Source organism: Coregonus lavaretus (genome assembly GCF_964263955.1).
Source record: "Coregonus lavaretus genome assembly, chromosome: 17".
In the NCBI taxonomy this organism is placed as follows: Eukaryota; Metazoa; Chordata; class Actinopteri; order Salmoniformes; family Salmonidae; genus Coregonus; species Coregonus lavaretus.
In genome coordinates, this window is record NC_140004.1 from 13,180,400 (window position 1) to 13,199,141 (window position 18,742).

The 18,742-nt window shown below is 42.8% G+C and overlaps 1 protein-coding gene across 3 annotated transcripts; it reads left to right on the forward strand.

Moving 5' to 3' along the window:
- Positions 1-868: 868 nt before the first annotated feature.
- LOC311144700 (leucine zipper putative tumor suppressor 1-like) lies at positions 869-17,194 on the forward strand. 3 transcript variants are annotated; one of them, XM_084180796.1, is made up of 5 exons: positions 869-1,302; positions 10,352-10,824; positions 12,272-13,114; positions 13,360-13,554; positions 15,208-17,194. In XM_084180796.1, the coding sequence occupies exons 2-5, from the start codon at positions 10,474-10,476 to the stop codon at positions 15,715-15,717; spliced, it is 1,899 nt and encodes a 632-aa protein (XP_084036922.1). In that variant the 5' UTR covers positions 869-1,302; positions 10,352-10,473; the 3' UTR covers positions 15,718-17,194. The 3 variants fall into 3 exon arrangements, with proteins under 3 accessions (XP_084036922.1, XP_084036924.1, XP_084036923.1); XM_084180797.1 differs by lacking the exon at positions 869-1,302 and adding an exon at positions 9,225-9,340; XM_084180798.1 differs by lacking the exon at positions 10,352-10,824 and having other exon boundaries at positions 948-1,302.
- Positions 17,195-18,742: the final 1,548 nt, after the last annotated feature.

Here is an 18,742-nt window from a genome sequence, read left to right on the forward strand (position 1 = left end):
CTTGAAGTGGAAACCTAAGTATTGTTGTCCGTTAGTTTACTCCAATTAGGGGAGGGGTGGTAGGGTTAGGGGGAAATAATAAAGAAGGAAAATATATTTGTAATATTAAAGCTGATCTAATCCCCCAATTGTTACAGAAAGGTCACTTTTAATGCAGCACATCTTGGTAGAGGTTTGGAAGGTGTCTTCCACCAACACCACAGTTCTAACCTGCATCCAGCTGTACATTAATTCATCTTTTACATAACTGTTATGAACCTAAATATATCCCTGTGTGAATTATTGAGCAGGGCTGGAGAAACCAGTGAAGCAGGTTTAATCCTCAGGATCTAAACACTGAGCGCTTAGACCAGGGAGACACAGAGGATAAGTCATATCATCAGCTCCAGAGCATTGTCAGAGTTTATTTTTCATTTAAAACCAACCATTTTTCAGTACACAAGTCTTTCTAATATTCACAAACTGTCAAATGAATACAGTAGAGACATTGTGTAACCACTAGGTTGTTACTGTTTTATAATTGATTTGCCTGCTCCTCTGTATTATTAACGTGGAGTAAATCAACATAGATTGGAAATGTTTAAGGCACAGTGGGTCGAATTACAAAACTGGCAGTGTGCACACTCAAACACACACACACACAGGAATAGGAATAGCTTTAGAAGACTGTGGAGGCATCCAATAAGAACAGTGGGCTGATGGTATGTGGGTATACACAGGCAGTGGAGTGAGTTATGATGGATAACAGAATCTCTAGGCTGTGTGCCAAGGAGGTGGAGAGAGAGCGAGAGAGAGAGAGAGAGAGAGAGAGAAAGAGAGCGAGAGAGAGAGAGAGAGAGAGAGAGAGAGAAAGAGAGAGAGAGCAGATAGAGGGAGAGCTGAAAGAGGAAGAGGGAGGAGTAAAGAAAACAGAGTGGGAGAAATACAGCTCAATAGATAGGATGATGGGAGTGTGAGAGGAAGAGATAGCAGGGAGCAAGAAAAAGGGGGAGTGAGCGGTAGAGAGAGAGAGTGGGAGAGAGTTAAAGAGGGAAAGAACAAGGAGAAAGGAGAGGTAGAAAGAGGAAGAGAGCAAAAGGGTAGCTATGTATTTCTGTGGGAGGGTAACAGCGCTCAATTCCTGGGAGATGGGATGAAGTGAACACACAGTATGGAGAGACAAAAACGGGCTTAGAGGACAAAGAAAAATTAACACAAACATCAAAAGAGACGTTGCCCCTGTGTGTCCCACTCAGCAGCGCAAGCCATCCTCCACATGGAAGAGGCAGACCCGGGAAAGCAGCACAGCACTCAGTAATGGAGGTAGGTCACCTCAGGCTCAAATGTCATGGCTGGATGTGATGGGGTACAAGTGGTTCAAATCGATGACTAGCCCAGGGCAAACATGCTAGGAAGTAATGGAAAGGCAATGGAAAGAAGTGGAGCATGTGAATATGTTCTGACTCTGCAATGTTTTACTGTAGGTAGAGCAAATGTTTTGCAGTCTATGATTAAAGAATAACCTTTATTTTAACAAATAAAGAGTAGAAAAGTTGATCATCCCCCAGACAGCAGCTTTCCACTGCTGTCTCTAAACACTATCAAGTGCAATATAATATGTAGCAATATACTGTTTCAGACTACAGCTTTTCAACAGCTTGTAATTACTCTCTAACAGACAACAGACCTCCCCAGTGTACATCAAACAAGGAAATGAGTGTGTGCTGCTATAACCACAAAACATTGTGACCACATTATGTGTTGAAACCTGCAGACAGATTTAAATACAGGTTCTGGTGACAAGATGAGACATTGGATAAACAGGGCACCTGCACAGACATGCATTGTAGTGCAGCTTTATGCAGGGGAATCAAAAGGAATACAGAAATGTGTGGGTGTAGAAAAACTGGAGATGACAGGCTTTGGAGAGCAGCACAGAACTGTATTTTTTTAATATCCCATCTGTAGTCTCTTCAGACTAACCATTAAAACTGTCATGACCTGCTAAAGAAGCTCTCAAAATAACTGGCCCAGATACCCAGATACAGCATCTGTATACGAGGCTTGGTTCAGCGATGCTAATGTAGGGATGCTATTGCAGTGAATAAGTACAAATATTTGCTTCCCCACCCCAAATCTGATGTATAAATTGATCTCCTTAAAAAATGTGTACATAAAGTACATGTAGTCCTCAAAAGTCGGCTGTGCAATCAATGGCTAATGTTAACCTTGCACACTAGTTATAAACTTCAGAATGAGTCTTAAAGCCACAATTTGGAATTTGTATTTCAGCCCAACAGCTGCCTCGCCACATAAGCTTGAGGGGTGGGATTGAAGAAATGTAACCACTCTCAAATTCATGCCTTATACATTTGTTTTTCTGACCACAACATCTGACCAGGAAAAATTCCAGGCCCTACTTGTGGCTCATGTCTTTTATCACTTACAGTTATCAGGATTTCATTTATCCAATACCTTCTCTTTTATTCAAACTGTTAATATGCCAATGGTGATTTGCAAGTTCAACCTGGTCTCATGGAAATTAGTAGGATTTGGTATGTAAATCTGTCCCTCCGTTTGGTTGATATATTACGTTACGTTATTTTACATTATGAATGAAATAGCGGTCGTACAATGTCATATGACATAGAGGATGTATAATATCATACGTCTTACCCGGTCGTGCAATAGCATACAAATTGGATGCTGTAACTTATCATACGTCTTGGTATAATTGGTTGCTTGTTGCGTCATAACAACAAAGGAGAATTACAGGGAGAATTAACGTTAGTGGTTAGGAGAACTAACGACAAAGGTTAGGATAATTTTTCGTAGCAGGTTAGGTGAATTGGGTTAAGGTTAGAATAAGGGTTAGGGGAAGGGTTAACTAAAATGCTACAGGTGACTCAAACACGCAACCTTTGGATTGCTAGACAGTCGCGTTATTCGCCCACCCATCCTCCCCACTTTCGTTTCTGTTTCAAGTAACTAGACTTTAGACAGAAATACATATAGTAAATGTCTTTGAGGCCAGGCTGGAAAGTTTGGAGCTAAATTTACTTCCCCTCTAATGTATCTCAGAAGACACTCTTGTCACTTTTTGGGGGCCTCTGATTGTTTGTGGGGGTTCACAAGCTTTCTGTCTGTGGTCCTGCATTATTGAAGAAGGATAGGCCTAGAGATACTTTTACGAACTTACTTTGAAAGTAACTACTTATCTATAAGTGGATGCAAGTAGTATCAGTCTCTACAGTTTCACTTTTAGATAAAGGTAGATAAATACTGCTATTTGCTGCCATACTTTCTCACTGTGGCATTTCATTTTCAGTCTCTCAGAGATAAAAGCCTAAGAAGTAAATATTTTATGATTACGGAGAGGCTACTGATCTGTAGAATCTAATGTACGACGCACACAACTCTCTAAAACAATTTTTGGATAGATTCCAGCCACTTCAATGCTGAGGAACGTTAAGTGTACAGACATCAGAGAAGATTAATAAATGTAGAATGTGTATATTGTTTCTCAATAAGGAAATGTAAAACAATATGTACATTAGGCATAAAGCCTTGTCACTTACAAACATAATTTTCTTGGCCTGGTCGTTAATTAAGGGTACCATTTGGATGCAATTAAGGACACGTTTCTCCTTGCACAGAGCCCAGCTGCTAGGCTTATGCAAATTAATTTCACAATGTTAACACCGGGCAGCCCAGATATGCAATTAATAGAATGGACATCACCTTTGTAGAGTAACGGTTGATTGTTTGTCGGCCTAAAGTCTAATTTGAAAGGGTTGAATCGCTTCAGGCAAGCATTCTAATTTCAGAGATATGCCTCCATTAAAACAGACCTGGCTGTTCTTACCTTAATGAAAAGCAATAGAGTTTTATTAATGACTAGTGCGTGCTCACTTCACCACAACCACTCATTTAACCTTGCCCCCCATCCACACAAGGCCCTTTCCTCCACCACTATATCATGCAACCTCACATTCAAACATGAAGTAGACATTTTAATTGATATCACTCACTCATTTTTTTGTTGTTGTCATTTAGCAGACGCTCTTATCCAGAGCAACTTACAATTAGTGAGTGCATACATTTTTCATACTGGCCCCCCGCACACAGACACACAAACACAAAAACTCTCTCTCTTCCCTCAGTGGCAGTAGTAATGAGTGTGTGCGATTCCCTCTTCAGCGCTGAGGGGTCATTCACTCACAGCCTCCTCACCAATGTACTAAGTGGAATATTCAATTAGCTTCCATTGTATGCTCTGAGGATACATCACACTAGGGCATGCATAGCCTGGATGGATGGATAGCAGGGGAATTAAGAGGGAAAGTGACAGATCGATTCTTGTCTCTGTTTCCCAGCATAGTGTCATTTAGTCTAAAGAAGATAACTCATACTTTCTACATGACCACACAATGAATAAGGGACAATGTCAAGCGATGTGAGGGGAATCCTTGACAGCATACAGAGATAGAGACAGGGCCTTCCTTTTCAATTATTCACCTCATCACACACTGGAAATGCTTTTGCTGTCATTTTTGATGGCTCACATTCACACACACACACACACACACAATCTACAGTGCATTCAGAAACTATTCAGACCCCTTGACTTTTTCCACATTTTGTTACGTTACAGCCTTATTCTAAAATGGATTAAATCTACACACAATACCATATAATGACAAAGCAAAACAGGTTTTTAGAAATGTGTGTAAATGTATTACAAATAAAAAACTGAAATATCACATTTACATAAGTATTCAGACCCTTTACTCAGTACTTTCTTGAAGCACCTTTGGCAGCGATTACAGCCTCGAGACTTCTTGGGTATGATGCTACAAGCTTTCTCTCATTCTTCTCTGCAGATCCTCTCAAGCGCTGTCAAGTTTGATGGGGAGCATCGCTGCACAGCTATTTTCAGGTCTCTCCAGAGATGTTAGATCGGGTTCAAGTCCGGGCTCTATAGCTGGGCCACTCAAGGACATTCAGAGATTTGTCCCAAAGCCACTCTTGTCTTGGCTGTGTTATTAGGGTTCACATCAAATCAAACTTTATTTGTGACATGCGCCGAATACAACAGGTGTAGACCTTACTGTGAAATGCTTACTTACAAGCACTTAACCAACAATGCAGTTCAAGAAATAGAGTTAAGAAAATATTTACTATATTAACTAAAGTAAAAAGTACACAATAAAATAACAATAATGAGGCTATATACAGGGGGTACTGGTACCGAGTCAATGTGCAGGGGTACAGGTTAGTCGAGGTAATTTGTACATCTAGGTAGGCCATTTTATTAATTGTTCAGGAGTCTTATGGCTTGGGGGAAGAAGCTGTTAAGGAGCCTTTTGGTCCTAGACTTGGCGCTCCGGTACCGCTTGCCGTGCGGTAGCAGAGAGAACAGTCTATGACTTGGGTGACTGGAGTCTTTGACCATTTTTGGGCTTTCTTCTGACACCGCCTAGTATATAGGTCCTGGATGGCAGGAAGCTTGGCCCCTGTGATGTACTGGGCCGTACGCATTATACTCTGTAGCGCCTTACGGTCAGATGCCGAGCAGTTGCCATACCAGGTGTTGATGCAATTGGTCAGGATGCTCTCGATGGTGCAGCTGTATAACTTTTTGAGGATCTGAGGACCCATGCCAAATCTTTTCAGTCTGCTGAGGGGGAAAATGTGTTGTCGTGCCCTCTTCACGACTGTCTTGGTGTGTTTGGACCATGATAGTTTGTTGGTGATGTGAACACTAAAGAACTTGAAACTCTCGACCCGCTCCACTACAGCCCCGTCGATGTTAATGGGAGCCTGTTCAGCCCACCTTTTCCTGTAGTCTACGATCAGCTCCTTTGTTTTGCTCACATTGAGGGAGAGGTTGTTGTCCTAGCACCACACTGCCAGGTCTCTGACCTCCTCCCTATAGGCTGTCTCATCGTTGTTGGTGATCAGGCCTACCACTGTTGTGTCGTCAGCAAACTTAATGATGGTGTTGGAGTCGTGTTTGGCCACGCAGTCGTGGGTGAACAGGGAGTACAGGAGGGGACTAAGCACACACCCCTGATGGGCCCCAGTGTTGAGGATCAGCGTGGCAGACATGTTGTTGCCTACCCTTACCACCTAGGGGCGGCCCATCAGGAAGTCCAGGATCTAGTTGCAGAGGGAGGTGTTTAGTCCCAGGGTCCTTAGCTTAGTGATGAGCTTTGTGGGCACTATTGTGTTGAATGCTGAGCTGTAGTCAATGAACAGCATTCTCACATAGGTGTTCCTTTTGTTCAGGTGGGAAAGGGCAGTGTGGAGTGCAATTGAGATTGCGCAATCTGTGGATCTGTTGGGGTTGTTGTCCTGTTGGAAATTTAACTTTCACCACAGTCTGAAGTTTTCATCAAGTACTTTGCTCCTTTCATCTTTCCCTCGATCCTGACTAGTCTCCCAGTCCATGCCACTGAAAAACATCCCCACAGCATGATGCTGTCACCACCATGCTTCACCGTAGGGAAGGTGCCAGATTTCCTCCATTCACGACGCTTGGCATTCAGGCCAATGAGTTCAATCTTGGTTTCATCAGACTAGAGAATCTTGTTTCTCATGGTCTGAGAGTCCTTTAGGTGCCTTTTGGCAAACTCCAAGTGGGATGTCATATGCCTTTTACTTAGAAGGGGCTTCCGTCTGGCCACTCTACCATAAAGGCCTGATTGGTGGAGTGCTGCAGAGATGGTTGTCAATCTTGAAGGTTCTCCCATCTCCACAGAGGAACTATGGAGCTCTGTCAGAGTGACCATTGGGTTCTTGGTCACCTCCCTGACCAAGGCCCTTCTCCCCCGATTCCTCAGTTTGGCCGGGCGGCCAGCTCTAGGAAGCGTCTTTGTGATTCCAAACTTCTTCCATTTAAGAATGATGGAGGCCAGTGTGTTTTTGGGGAGCTTCAATGCTGCAGACATTTTTTGGTACCCTTCCCCAGGTCTGTACCTCGACACAATCCTGTCTAGGAGCTCTATGGACAATTCCTTCGACCTCATGGCTTGGTTTTTGCTCTGACTGTGGGACCTTATATAGACAGTTGTGTGCCTTTCCAAATCATGTCCAATCAATTGAATTTACCACAGGTGGACTCCAATCAAGATGTAGAAACATCTCAAAGACGATCAATGGAAACAGGATTCACCTGAGCTCAATTTCTAGTCTCATAGCAAAGGGTCTGAATACTTATGTAAATAAGGTATTTTCTAAAAACCTGTTTTCTCTTTGTCGTTATGGGGTATTGTATGTAGATTGGATTTTAGAATAAGGCTGTAATGTAACAAAATGTGGAAAAAGTCAAGGGGTCTGAATACTGTCATGACTGCAAGGACTTAAGGCTAAAAACGCTTTATAATTATGTCTCTTCAGTCCATCTATTCGCAGTTTACGCGCCACGAGGAAGCCTAACCATATTTCTACTGAAAATAACACTGGGCTGTGTGACACAAAATTGCATGACCCCCCCTGTTATTCTGCTACCAAATATGTTTTATTTATTATATGATAATTTATATGAACCATCAATTTAATTATACATATTCTATTTCACAGAAAGTGATTTGATCAATTGATAGTGACAGAGTCACACATTGTGGAAGATTACTTCCAATTTCTTTGACTCCTTGACTAGGTCATAGCTCAGCTTCTGAATGTCATAGAGACAAACCAAATATATTCCCATGTGCACTAGAGTCGCGACTTCATCTGGCATTTTATCGCTTGTGTCTAGCCTAAAGCATTACGCATTTAGGAGTCGTTTTAGATCAGTATAAACAATCGCTAATTGCTCTACTGTACCTCTTTAACAGAGGTCCCCACGAAACAGGACCCCCTAGGTTGGGAACCCCTGCTAAAGAGGTACAGTACAGCAGAGCAGCTTGTTCATTGTGGGACAGGTATACATCCTGTCCTGTATGGCCCTGCTCTCGCCTCTATGAGGTAATGGATTGGCTACGCGTCACTGTGTGTCTGAGTGTCAGCTGGTCCACTGTGTGGCAGGCCTTTGTGTCAGGCAGGTCAGCTGTGGCTTGGTGGGGCACGTGTTTCAAACCCTCCCCCTCACTATGCACACACTCACGCTAAGAGATCACTCCCCCAAACCCCATTCTCAGTGTCGCCCCAAATACCCCCAATCGTTCTCCAGTGACTGAAGGCCTTACATCATGGTGATCCTAGAAGGCCTGAGGGTCAGATGGATTTGTATAATACATTTCAATTATGTAATCTTGATGAAATTACAAAATCTTCCTAAATACAAGAAGAGCCTCTGATAGGGTGTAGTAAGGACAGCTCACATACATAATCTTGGATATCTATTATAGACTAAAAGGAAAGCGATAGATTTTGGGGGAAATATTTCCCTACTGCTAATACAGTTGTGCCCTGTTGTTCATCAGGAGTTGAAACTCAACAAATTGATTTATTTAGAAAGCAATGGATCTTCTTAAAATCAATCATGTTCCATCTGTAAACATTGTACAAAATATTCCTTTGATCAACCAAAAAAAGTTGATCAATTAATGTTTGTATGTTAAAAGATTGAATCAATTTAGGCTGCTTGCCTAAAACAAGGGTTTACTTCTACAGTATATTCCTAGAGAGGCTGAGAAAGTGGGCAAGCTGAAACTGATACAGCAGCACTAAGAGCAACTCAAAGCCGCTCAAAAGCTGCTCAAAGCCCTCAGCAGTAAATCACTCTTACTGCACAATTTGCCCCTTATTCTAAAGTGTAGCCGTTTATTTAACACTCAAATATGGTGTTTGCAGTTCAGTAGGAATAAATCAACTACCAGACAAAAGTCCACACAAAGACTGGCACACTTCAGCAGATAAAGAGAAAGAGGGGTTATTTCTCTTCAGCCAGAGAGGTGTTTGTTCAGAGTGGGTGCAGGGCAGTGTGGGAGGAACAGGGAAGGGAAGGGGGTATTACGCAGTCAGTTGATGGAGAAAAGGGGGCGGAGGGAGTTTTGGGGGTGTACAGGGGGTTTAAAGAATCTATTGTGAAGAAAAGGAGTTAATCACTTGAGCGCAGTGTGCCAGTGTAAAAGGAGCACATGCTGTACACCCCATTCCCTGGGGGGCTTCCAAGGTCCAATCTCCCGTCTAGCTGAATTTACATGTCAGTTATGCAAAGGCCGCCTCTGAATAAAGCAAAGAAAGACCCACCCCCTCAGAATGGTACCCTCTTGGCTGGTGATAGTGGTGGTGTGTTCACTGCATGAATGGTTTATTCAGGACACACACACTCAGACACACACGGCTACATGGTATTTCCAGGACTGAAGGGATTGCTGCGCGTTAGTCTGTAGATGGATGCTTTGCCATGGCAGTAAGTCAATGTGAATATTTTCTAGTCTTGTGATTAATTTTGGTGGTGAATTCTAGAATTTGAGAGGGATTGTGAAAGAATGAGGTGAGATACAACTGTCAGACAGACAGATAGGCGGGGGGTGGGGGGGAGAGAATGATGTCAAAGATTGTTTACATATGGCATCTGGCATTTGTTCTGTACTTGAACTGGTACAAATCAAAACAATAATTAGCTATTATTTGAGGAAAATTGTGAGAGGTATCATGCCAAACAGTACCATGTCAAACAGTATAAACACGTAGAATGTATCCTCCTCCTGAACGAAGCTAAATATTTGTTTGTTTCTGACATGCTGTATTGGATAGTGGCCAAGAGGCTGTATTCTGTTTCGTCCATTGTGATTCTAGTCCATGTCCACATAGCTATTATTGCATTTTCTATGAAAAGATAAGGTGAGCAGAAGAGTTCTTACTTGGTGCATGTTTTGTCAGTCTTTTCATCTCGTCCTGAGAGACAAACAGTACAATACTAACACTCCTTATTAATTCAAAACAACAGCACTTACACCATGCTCTAATAAAAAAATAACACTAACAGTGACAGCAATGCATGTCTTCTAGGCCAGCCACACCGTGGAAAGAATGATTTGCAACGGATTAGCTGTCAGATACGTACTACTTAATGTGACTATTATAGTTGGCCCGTTGCGCCATGCTTTTGTTCCTGTCGACATTATGCTTAAAGAAAGGACACCAGGTGGCTGGGGAGCCCATGGGTAATATCATTCACTTTGGAGACCTCTGATACTTAGTAACTAGTGACAACTGAAAGGCACTAAGTCTGTTCCCTAGAGGGTTAGAGATCATGGCTAGAAACATCTGGGACCTTGTGTCTCCCAGGGCAGGGATGATGAAAAGAGGGTACGTCTACAATATGGTTTGTTGCGAAAGTAATAGTGAGAAAAGTAGCATTTACAAAATTCAACGACAACAAAAAATCTCAATTTAAATCTCAATTTCTTCCCTTCAGATCGAAACATTGACAATATCTCCCTGGGGTCATGAGTTTATCCCCCACTACAAGTACCTCTTCAACAGCATACGTTAAAGTTGTCAGGACATTCCTTCTGCCCTCCCCTATGCTCAGAGACCATGGGAAGCGTCGGCAGCCTCATCTCAGGTCACAGTCTTCACAGCAAGCACTGTCAGGCCACAGAGTACAAATTAAAGAAAGCGGGCCATCACCGGAAGACAGGCCGGAGCCTGGATGGTCTACTGAAGTACAGCTTTGCACAGGGATCCTCCAACCACACACCTAAAGCGATCTCTCAGGCAGGCAGGAGTGAGGACTTCTTTTACATAAAAGTGAGCCACAAGCCGTGGATGACTCACCACAGAGGCATCCCAGCAGAGGACCATTTAGGAGAGGGACATTGTACTGATATGGAACCAGACAGTAGAGTGCCACCTAAATTGCTGCCTACATCTGGGAAACTGGAGAAGGTGAGTCTCTGACTTGCTCAACATACTTGCTCAACATACTTGTCTGTGTCAATATTTCTGTGTTGTACAATTGACAGCCAGGAAGACAATTTCAAACACAACTTCAAGATCAGACAAGCACAGTAGATAGCAAACAAAAACATTACCCCTGTTGAAACACCAAGCTTTGTGTTGTCCTGTCACGATTCCGCCGAGCCTGCCCCACCTCCTGGTTCGGGCAGGCTTCGGCGTTCGTCGTAACCGGAGTACTAGCTACTGCCGATCCCATTCTCATCACTCCACTTGTCATGTCTTGTCAATCACACACACCTGGCGCTCATTCCCCTAATTAGTATGTGTATAAATGTTCCCTCTGTTCCCCTTGTCTTTGTGAGTGATTGTTTTGTTGTGAGAGCGTGTAGCTCGGTTGAGCTACATTTCACTGTGTTATTGCCAAGGTGGATGTTTTCCCTTGTACAGTGTAGTTTGACGCTTGGGGCGTTTGATTTATGCAAACGGATTAAACTCTGGACTTCGGTATTTTACCTCCTGCACCTGACTCCTTCTTTCACACCTCGTCACATGTCCAGTCTTTTTAACCATCTCCAAGGTTGATGACTTAAGCAATAATTTTGAGTTTGGTTTTCAGCCTAACTGCAGATGCATGTAACCACACTCAAAGTCATACACAGAGCTCGATGCAAGGACTGACAGTCCAAGAGATTTAAATTATAATTTTAAACATATTTTTAAGCTATACATTATTAGTTTAGAAAGACTAAAATGACAGCAGAAACAAACAATGGTGTAAAATAACCTTATACAACCTAATGATTGGGTTGGACAGTTGTACTAAGCTTATGAGGCATTATAAGTGATATTCTTCAAGAATGAATGTGTAGGCTATTTTTATTAATTAAAATCATATTAAATATTGCAGATTGCAATGCCTTGATCTTTTGTAAGATGTCATCAGTGATGTTCTTCTCCAAACCCTGCTCTCTGAATAGGCCTTTATGCCCCAGTAGAAAAAGTGCTTTCCAGGGATGAAGTCACTGGACAGGAATGCTGAGTCCACAAGATTACCACTCCCACTTCAACAGCGCAACACATTATTAATATCACAGAGTAGGACTATTCATATTTTCTCAGACAGTACAACAGGGTGGAGTAGGAGGTTGGGTAAAACTGGTGGTGTTTCCAGACAGCACAGATGGGACATGTGGAATAAACTCATGTTTCACATCTTTCATGACAGTTTCATGTATTCTGTATATTCTTACATTGCACTTTTACATGTACAAATCTCCAATTTCTGGGTGGTTATCTGTTCTCGTCAGCACTAAATAATTGATTATTCATTGGTAGCACTATTTGCTTACATGATCATCTCCATTGCTAAAATGAAGGTTGAAAACCAAAACCAACAGGTTCTCTGATCGACTATTTGCTCTCCTTCCGTCTCTAGAATATTGAGAAAGCTTTGATCCGGCCCACAGCCTTCAAGCCAGTCATCCCTAGGAGCACCTCTTCCACAGAGACTCGCGACAATCTCACCCACCTGCTTATTCCCCCAGAAAGGACCAGAGACTCCCAGGGGCCCAAACAGGACACCTTTTCAGGGACACTCTCAGACTCTGGGCAGGATTCAATGTCCAGCCTGCCTACTCACAGCACCAATGGAAGCCTCAGTGCTTCCACAGGCCCATTGTCTCAGTGTGCAGGAGGCTCAGCCCATGGCATGACCCATCCCCTGCAGCCCCCCCGCTCTACATGGACCAATGGGAATGGCATTATTGCCAGTGCTAGGGTCGCAGCTCTAAGTAATGGTGGGGCAGTGAAGGCTAACAGGGATTCCATCTCCATACTGTCCACTCAGCAGCCTATTCCTCTATTGGAGGAGATGGGAGGCTGTAATCGCTCTCCCATCTCAATGGACGAGTCCCTCATTGAGCTGCTGGAGCAGAGGCTGCTGGAGAGTGAGACAGAGCTGCAGGAGCTGCAGGTGAGCTTTGAGGAGAAAGAGGTGGACACTTGCCAGCTGTTTGAGGAGAGGCAGAGGTATTGTGTTGAGGAGATGGAGGGCCTGAAGCAGCGGTGCTCCACCAAGCTCAGGCAGGTCTCGCAGAGGGCCGTGAGGAACCACCAGGCCTTGCAGCTGCAGGTCAGTCAGCTGCAACAGGACAAGCAGAAGCTCCAGGATGATCTGGCCAGGATGACCCAGGAGAAGGACCTGACAGAGGTCAAACTGAGGTCATTTGAGAGGGAGAAAACCCAGCTAGAGCCCACCTTAGAGGAGACCCAGTGGGAGGTGAGTGTGGCCAGCATGTGTTATACATTTTTCCTGACCACATGGCCTTACCATGAAAATCAGGACCCTAGTTGTGACTGAGTGGGCCAAAAGTATTTCCTGGTCAAGTCACTAGAAAAAACTAGTTATAGGTACTGAGCACATTGCACAGGGTTTGCACAGGCCAGAGAGTATGTAATTTCTAAAATTTCTCGAAAGCAGCCAGTAATTCAATTGCAATTTTTACTTTTTGCATTCTTTACTAGGTATGTCAAAAGACTGGGGAGATCTCCCTGTTGAAGCAGCAGCTCAGGGACTCCCAGGCTGATGTCACTCACAAGCTGAATGACATCGTCAGCCTCAAGGCCTTGCTGAAGGAGACTCGGGCCAAAATGGAGGCATTAGAGCAGCAGAACAAAGAACAAGAGGACAAGATACGCTCTCACAGTGTGGAGGTCGAGGTATTGGGTCTCTTTTGTTAAAATAAAATTAGAGATAGTATGATATGCATACAGAATAGATTTCTTTAGTAAAGTGCGGACGCTACACTAGTGGTGAGCATTTAAGTGTGAGTGACAATGCTGAATCTAGGTCATTATCTACAGTCGTGGTCAAAAGTTTTGAGAATGAAACAAGTATTGGTCTTCACAAAGTTTGCTGCTTCAGTGTTTTTGGATATTTTTGTCAGACGTTACTATGGTATACTGAAGTATAATTACAAGCGTTCCATAAGTGTCAATTAACTTCTGTGCCACATCCTGACTTGCATAATCAATGCTTGGAGTTTGTCAGAATTGGTGTGTTTTTGTTTGTCCACCTGCCTCTTGAGGATCGACCACAAGTTCTCAATGGGATTAAGGTCTGGGGAGTTTCCTGGCCATGGACCCAAAATGTTGATGTTTTGTTCCCCGAGCCACTTACTTATCACTTTTGCCTTATGGCAAGGTGCTCCATCATGCTGGAAAAGGCATTGGTCGTCACCAAACTGTTCTTGGATGGTTGGGAGAAGTTGCTCTCTGAGGATGTGTTGGTACCATTCTTTATTCATGGCTGTGTTCATAGGCAAAATTGTGAGTGAGCCCACTCCCTTGGCTGAGAAGCAACCCCACACATTAATGGTCTCAGGATGCTTTACTGTTGGCATGACACAGGACTGATGGTAGCGCTCACCTTGTTTTCTCCGGACAAGCTTTTTTCCGGATGCCCCAAACCATCGGAAAGGGGATTCATCAGAGAAAATTACTTTACCCCAGTCCTCAGGAGTCCAATCCCTGTACCTTTTGCAGAATATCAGTCTGTCCTTGATGTTTTTCCTGGAGAGAAGTGGCTTCCTCACTGCCCTTCTTGACACTAGGCCATCCTCCAAAAGTCTTCGCCTCACTGTGCGAGCAGATGCACTCACACCTGCCTGCTGCCATTCCTGAGCAAGCTCTGCACTGGTGGTGCCCCGATTCCGCAGCTGAATCAACTTTAGGAGACGGTCCTGGCGCTTGCTGGACTTTCTTGGGCGCCCTGAAGCCTTCTTCACAACAATTGAACCTCTCTCCTTGAAGTTCTTGATGATCTGATAAATGGTTGATTTAGGTGCAATCTTACTAGCAGCAATATCCTTGCCAATGAAGCCCTTTTTGTGCAAAGCAATGATTACGACACGTGTTTCCTTGCAGGTAACCATGGTTAACAGAGGAAGAACAATGATTTCAAGCACCTCCCTCCTTTTAAAGCTTCCAGTCTGTTATTCTAACTCAATCAGCATGACAGAGTGATCTCCAGCCGTGTCCTCATCAACACTCTCACCTGTGTTAACGAGAGAATCACTGACATGATGTCAGCTGGTCCTTTTGTGACAGGGCTGAAATGCAGTGGAAATGTTTTGGGGATTAAGTTCATTTTCATGGCAAAGAGGGACTTTACAATTAATTGCAATTAATCTGATCACTCTTCATAACATTCTGGAGTATATGCAAATTACCATCATAAAAACTGAGGCAGCAGACTTTGTGAAAATTAATATTTGTGTCATTCTCAAAACTTTTGACCACGACTGTACTTGGCCTCCATGTTCAACAGCAAAGTGCATTTTATAATGACACAATTAATCTATTCCACCCCAGGTATGCCACAATGAGCTCCAGCGCAAGAAGAACGAGGCTGATCTTCTAAGAACAAAGGTGGGCATACTGGAGACAGACATCAAAGGAATGAAAAAGGATCTGGCCCTTGCAAAAGAACAGAAGCAGCAGCAGAAGGCCAAACTGGAGGCCCAGGCCCAGGCCCAGCAGAGGTCAGACCAGAGTGGGGGGAGTGAAGGGTGCATGAGCACTTACTCCCTCCAGGGAGAGGTGGAGAGACTGAAAGGAGAGCTCAGGGAAGAGAGAGAGATTCAGGAGAGGCTGTCGAACAGCTTTGAGCATGAGAGACAGACGTGGAACAAGGAGAAGGACAGAGTCATCAAGTACCAGAACCAGCTTCAGCTCAACTATCTGCAGATGCACAAGAAGAACCAAGACTTGGAGAGAATCCTGCTGGAGCTCACAGTGGAGCTGGAGAGTCGGTCGGAGCTCGACGTGGACATCCACAGCTCAGGGTTTCACTATGAGGATATGATCGCCACAGAAATTTGAGGGAGAAATGCACAGAGAATAATAAAACAATATAATCAACTGTTATAACAGGGTAATTAAACAATCATATTAAACATATAATTTGTTATATCTGGCCAGAAAACAGATGATCCATTGCTGCCTTGGCAGGTGCAGCTTTTTAAAGGTTATCAAGTTGGCTAACATATTGCTGCACAATATGACAGAATTGGGGTCAGGTCTGACTACTAAAATCACTGTAATTCTCTATGACTGTGTAAAGCAGGCTTTAAGCTTTTGTTACGTTACCCATAGGGTTGATTTCCCAGAAACAGATTAAGCCTAGTCTTGGACCAAAAATTATTTTTGATGGAGATTCAAGACGAGGCTTAATCTGTGTCCAGGAAACCGTCCCATAATGTTCAATTGACAGTAGCCTACAAAGTGGTTATTCCTCTTCAGCAGTTTCCCAGTACTATAGTTAAATTAAGGCATTCGTTCTGCATGTGACAAGTCCTACATAGGATGTTGCAAGTCTCCACAACAACCTCTGAGACTCATCGATATGACGTGATTTATTTGTATTTAACTTTTTTGATCACAAGCATCACTGTGGCCAGAGATATTGCAGAGAGTGTGAGGCAAGAGGATGCCCTCGTCAGCACCCACACAGATACTGGCTGGCATCTGCATGTGTATGGGACTTCACATCTCTCTCCTGCAACGTGATATAGTAGCTGCATGGCAACAAATGCTGAGGAGTGCAGCCTCCTGCGTCACACAGTCTTTATTTTTGTCGGAAGTCGCCCCACTCTTTGTGGTAACCGTATGGCTGAGTCTGCCTAAGTGTCAAACCACTGGATGTATATTTTGTGAATTATCATCAGTATTATTTATTGATAGAAGTGACACAGATGTTCAACACAGTATTGTACTGATTACTGTTTGAAAGGAACTAATTAAACTGAGATGATAAAGAATGTACATCAATGCACTTCCATTGTAAGAGGGACTAGGAGAACATGATTGTCAAAGTACATCCTACACTACACTGAGACTGTCTCACTGGTACAGATATCTCACAGAGGTAAATTTGGCACAACATCCTGTTCACTCTCAGCCTAGCCTGATTGTGACATACAGCATCAAGGCTGAAATTTAATTAAGGACTATTGTTAGGATATAGGCCTACAAGGCTGTAAATGGAACAATGTGGTCACCAGGCTGAGAACGTCATTCCAACTTTTATCTGATGTGCTTGACATGCAATGCAAACCAATGAAAACACAAACACAGCTCAACCAAGGAATTTCAGAAACATAAAGTAAATCACACAAATAATACAAATAATTACAGTCAGTAAAAGGCAGAGAGGCTATTAAATGTTATTCTATATTGGCACTGTGTTTCTATAGAGAATAGCAATAACGTTTACATAAATGTAAGGGTTACAGATACTTTTATTGAGACCGCAAGATAATAGAGAATCACAAACCAATAATAAATACAATACATGGGTACTCAGATCTCTGCAAATCTTTTTCTGCCATCACATGGATGTTTTTCAATCTACCTTTCTAACATGACACCATAAAGTTTAGAAAGGGAAGCATAGGTTTTCTCAGACCAATAGAGGCAGTCCAGTCTGTATCAGTAATTGGACACTAGTTAAGCACATGAGATAGTATGATAATGGAGCCTTATCCTGCTGTGATTCTGATGGACAGACAACACTCAAGCACAAAGAGGTTTGAATAAATTAGCAGGGGGAGGCACATGTGCAATGTACAAAAGAAGGACACTGGCTATTTTTACGGTCTCTGGTCATAGAAAAACTAGCTGTTTTGCAGATGTATAATAACCAAGCACTCAATAAATCCACACATTAATTATGAAACAGAATACTGTATATATATTATTTACAATTTGGAATATGGAATATGTACAAGTGCATGTATAATTAATCAAGTTCAACAAATGATCTTACAGCCAGGCACCACAGGCTAAAATGACATGTTTTGGTATTTTGGTCCTATAACATTAGTACTTAAAAAGTACAAAGTAAACATAAACATGGCTGTATTTTGGATGGATGGATATCCTCCATAGGGTTCTAGCTTGGCAATAGCCCAAAAATGTACTGTTAAGGAGTGTAGGCGAGCCTACCGTTACTCCTTAACCTCCAAGGACCTTGCTGTATATGTTATGTTTAGAGGGAGACTGGCTCTGGCAGCCAAAACAAATACTCCATCTAAACGTAAATCAATTCTCAAATATGGTTCTAGAAAAATGAATCCCTTTACTTGCATATCACGTAAAACCAATTTCACAAATGCAAAATATACACTTACTGTACACTATTTAACACAGTTGCATTTGACTATATTTTTCAGTTACAACGCTATTCTGGCATCCTTCCTTCCGTTACACATAGGTGTTCGGAGCACGCTAGATAGCTAATTAGCACAAGTGGTCGCCTCAGTCTTCCGTAAACAATCGCTGTAACATGGAAATATGGCCATATGGGAACCCTAACCCTATACGGTGTGTTGTAATTTAACCAAAATTGTATTATTCTTTCTAGCTGATATGAAAGATAATTTTTCCAAAACCGTACAGCAAGCGAAGCATATTAACATTTCAGACCGAGCATCGAAGCTGCTAACAAAACCCCCCCGGACGGAAGATACCTTCGTGAATAGACGCTAACGTTAGTGGCAAGTGATATGCATGGTAGAGATATTTTCAACCTACCTTTAGTTGGCAATACTAATTAATTCTCGATTTGGAAGGCTAATTGCTGGTGGAGCTCTGATAACGAGGAAATATTCAGAAAGATATTTAATTGTACAGAGTGAGAAATGTCTCTCGCATGTGTGTAGATCTTTGTTTGTGTTGTTTGGGTCGTGCTGTGTGATGCGTTGTCATCTAAAGGTGTCTGCATGAAATCTGTCATTAATTTAGATGTTTTTGCCTAGGAGGTCTTGCCGAGGAGGTCAATTTTACATCTAACTAAAACGTTTGGTGCAGTCTTTCTGTGAAAAAATTTGCATGAAAACTAGTCATA